Below are 3902 nucleotides of genomic sequence, written 5' to 3'. Positions count from 1 at the left end.
TGGCTTACGTTCACATCAAATCCAACTCTCCCACCAAAGCCACACGACACACACAGACTGTACAGGGAGGCTCCCACATAAGGGCACACCTTCAAGATCTCAAACAGGGAACTGTTTCACCAAATTTTCTAGAGACAAAAAAGTTGAACAAAATGAGAAGGAAGAGAAATTGGTCTCATTTGAAAAAGCGAGAGAAGAACCCCTGAAAAAACAAATAATGAGAAATAATGTATCAGATAAAGAATTCAAAGCTTAGTAAAAAGAATGCTAACTGAATTAGCAAAAAGAATAGAGGAACACAGTGGAATTTTAATCAGTCAGAATTGAAGAATACAATAACTGAAATAAAAAATACACGAGAAAGGATTAATACCAGAGAAGGTGATACAGATTAATGCATAAGTGATCCAGAAGACAGAATAATGGAAATCATCCAATCAGAACAGCAAAAGGAATTTTTTTTTAATGAGATCAATTTAAGAGATCTCTGGAACAACAACAAGTATACCAACATTTACATTATAGGGGTCCCAGAAGGTGAAGAGAGAGAGAAGGGGATTGAAAATATATTTGATGAAAATATATTTGATGAAAATATGGCTGAAAATTTCACAAAACTTCAGAAGAAAACAGCTATGCAATCCAGGAAGCACAGAGGATCCCAAACAAGATGAGTCCAAACAGATCCACACAAAGGCATATCGTACTTAAAATAACAAAAGTTAAAGATACAGAGAATTTAAAGGCAGCAAGAGAAAAACAAAGAGTCATATGTAAAGGAACCACCATAAGGCTATAAGCTGATTTTTCTGCAGAAACTTTGCAGGCTGGAAGGGACAGGCATCATTATTGAAAGTGCTAAAAGGGAAAAACCTGGTTTTCCTGTGGGACACGGTGGTGGCGGTTGGGTCGGAAGAGTGAGCGACTCTTCGGCTAGTTTTTCCTGCTTGTTCTCTCCTCCCTTTTTTTTGTCGGTAGAGCGTAGTTATGGGTCACAAGAAGAAGCAGGAGCTGAAGCCATGGTGCTGGTATTGTAATAGAGATTTTGATGATGAGAAGATCCTTATACAGCACCAAAAAGCAAAGCATTTTAAATGTCATATATGTCATAAGAAACTGTATACAGGACCTGGCTTAGCTATTCATTGCATGCAGGTGCATAAAGAGACAATAGATGCAGTACCAAATGCAATACCTGGGAGAACAGACATAGAGTTGGAAATATATGGTATGGAAAGTATTCCAAAAAAAGACATGGATGAAAGAAGATGACTTCTTGAACAGAAAACACAAGCAGAGAGTCAAAAAAAGAAGCAACCAGAGGATTATGATGAATATGATGATGATGACTCTGCAGCTTCAACTTCATTTCAACCACAGCCTGTTCAACCTCAACAAGGTTATATCCCCCCAATGGCACAACCAGGACTACCACCAGCTCCAGGAGCACCAGGAATGCCACCTGGAATGATGCCAATGGGTGGAATGATGCCACCTGGACCGGGAATACCACCTCTGATGCCTGGTATGCCACCAGGTACTCCCCCTCCTGTTCCACGTCCTGGAATTCCTCCAATGACTCAAGCACAGGCTGTTTCAGTGCCAGATATTCTTTACAGACCACCTACACCAACAGCAACAGTTCCAGCTCCACAGCCTCCAGTTACTAAGCCTCTTTTCCCCAGTGTGAGACAGGCTCAGGCAGCTGTCCAAGGGCCTGTTGGTACAGATTTCAAGCCCTTAAATAGTACCCCTGCAACAACTACAGAACCCCCAAAGCCTACATTCCCTGCATATACACAGTCTACAGCTTCAACCACTAGTACAACAAATAGCACTGCAGCTAAACCAGCAGCTTCAATAACAAGTAAGCCTGCTACACTTATGATGACCAGTGCAACCAGTAAGTTGATCCATCCAGATGAGGATATATTGCTGGAAGAGAGAAGAGCACAGTTACCTAAATATCAACGTAATCTTCCTCGACCAGGAGAGGCTCCCATTGGTAATCCACCCATTGGACCAATTGGAGGTATGAGGCCACCACAGCCAGGCATCCCACAGCAACAAGGAATGAGACCCCCAATGCCACCTCATGGTCAGTATGGTGGTCATCATCAAGGCATGCCAGGTTATCTTCCTGGTGCTATGCTGCCGTATGGGCAGGGACTGCCAATGGTGCCCCCTTACCAAGGTGGGCCTCCTCAACCTCGGATAGGAATGAGACCTCCTGTAATGTTGCAAGGTGGCCGTTACTGATCTTACTTCATCCAGTCTAATAGGTTTGGAGATTAAACCTTTTCTCAACTTGTGCTGTTTATATAGCCAAGCTTCTGTCAATAAGGCTTCATTGTGACTTTAACAGACATTATCTTCCCACATACCAGGAACTATTGGACATTTATTTTACATGCAAAAATTTATTTGGAATAATAAAGCAGGAACTTTTCCTGAAGTTGCAATTTAAAAAAAATAAAAATAAAAGGGAAAAACCTGCAACCTAGGATACTCTACCCAGCAAAATTATCATTTAGAACTAAAGGAGACATAAACTTCTCAGACAAGCAAAAACTAAAAGAGTTAATCAATGTTAAACCTACTTTAGAGAAAAGTTAAAGGGTCTTCTCTAAGTGGAAAATAAAAGGCATTAACAAGAAGAAAGAATCCACAGGAACAGAAAAATCCCACTAGTAAAGAAAAACATATAGTAAAGGCTGAGGATTAGCCACTTAAATAAGCTAGTACAAAGAACGAAAGAAAAAAATTGTAAAAGCAACTATAACTAAAATACATAGTAAAGGGATAAATTTGAAGATGTATAATATGACATCAAAAGCACAAAATGTGGGGAAGGGAAATAAAAAATGTAGATCTTATACTGCTTAAAAGAGACTCACTTCAGAACTAAAGACACACACAGACTAAAAGTAAGAGAATGGAAAAAGATATTTCACGCAAATAGAAATGACAAGAAGTTAGGGATAGCGATATTCATCTCAGATAAAATAGACTAAAACAAAGTCTATAACAAAAGACAAAGAAGGGCATTATATGATGATAAAAGGATCAACACAAGAAGAGGATATTATACTCAATAACATATATGTACCCAATAGTGGAAGACTTATATATATAAAGCAAATACCAAAAGACAAAAAGGGAGAAGTTAACAGTTACATAATAATAGTGGGGGAATTCAACACCCCCACTGACATCAGTGGAAAGATTATCCAGACAAAAAATCAAAAAGGCAACTAAAGTTTTAGATGACACAACAGAGTGGACTGAATAGGTATTTGAGGACATTCCATCTAAAAACAGCAGAATACACATTCTTTTCAAGTGCAGATGGAACATTCTCTAGGATAGATCACATGCTAGGCCTATCTATCATCTAAAGGAATTAGAAAAAGAAGAACAAACAAAGCCCAAACCCAGCAGAAGGGAGAAAAGATTGGAAAGTAAATAAATACAGAAATATTTTAAAAAATCAATGAAATCAAACCTTTGTTTTTGAAAAGACAAACAAAATAAACCTTTAGCCAGCCTAAAGAAGAAAAGAGAGAAAAGCCAAACAAAATAAGAAATAAAAGAGGAAAAATAACAACTCATGCCACAGAGATACCAAAAAAACCATAAGGGATTACTACAAATAGTTATATGCCAACCAACTGGACAACCTAGAAGAAATGGACAAATTTCTAGAAGTTGTACCACCTGCCAAGACTGAATCAGGAAGAAAGAGACAGTCTGAACAGACTGATAACTAGACATGAAATTGAATTAAAATTTAAAAGACTCGCAGAAAAAAAATAGCCCAGAGGAATTCTACCAACTTTATAAAGAAGAGCTAATAACTTTTAGTCTCAAACTATTCCAAAAAATTGAAGAGGGTGGGACAC

General features: G+C 38.3%; 1 protein-coding gene across 1 annotated transcript; it reads left to right on the top strand.

Annotated features, from left to right (window-relative positions):
- The first annotated feature begins 968 nt into the window (after nucleotides 1-968).
- LOC101281032 (BUB3-interacting and GLEBS motif-containing protein ZNF207-like) lies at nucleotides 969-2443 on the top strand. Its single transcript, XM_049697204.1, has 2 exons — nucleotides 969-1334; nucleotides 1424-2443. The coding sequence occupies exons 1-2, from the start codon at nucleotides 1226-1228 to the stop codon at nucleotides 2257-2259; spliced, it is 945 nt and encodes a 314-aa protein (XP_049553161.1). The 5' UTR covers nucleotides 969-1225; the 3' UTR covers nucleotides 2260-2443.
- Nucleotides 2444-3902: the final 1459 nt, after the last annotated feature.

Source organism: Orcinus orca, chromosome 14 (assembly GCF_937001465.1).
Source record: "Orcinus orca chromosome 14, mOrcOrc1.1, whole genome shotgun sequence".
NCBI classification, from domain to species: Eukaryota; Metazoa; Chordata; class Mammalia; order Artiodactyla; family Delphinidae; genus Orcinus; species Orcinus orca.
This window is presented reverse-complemented; position numbering and strand designations above follow the sequence as displayed.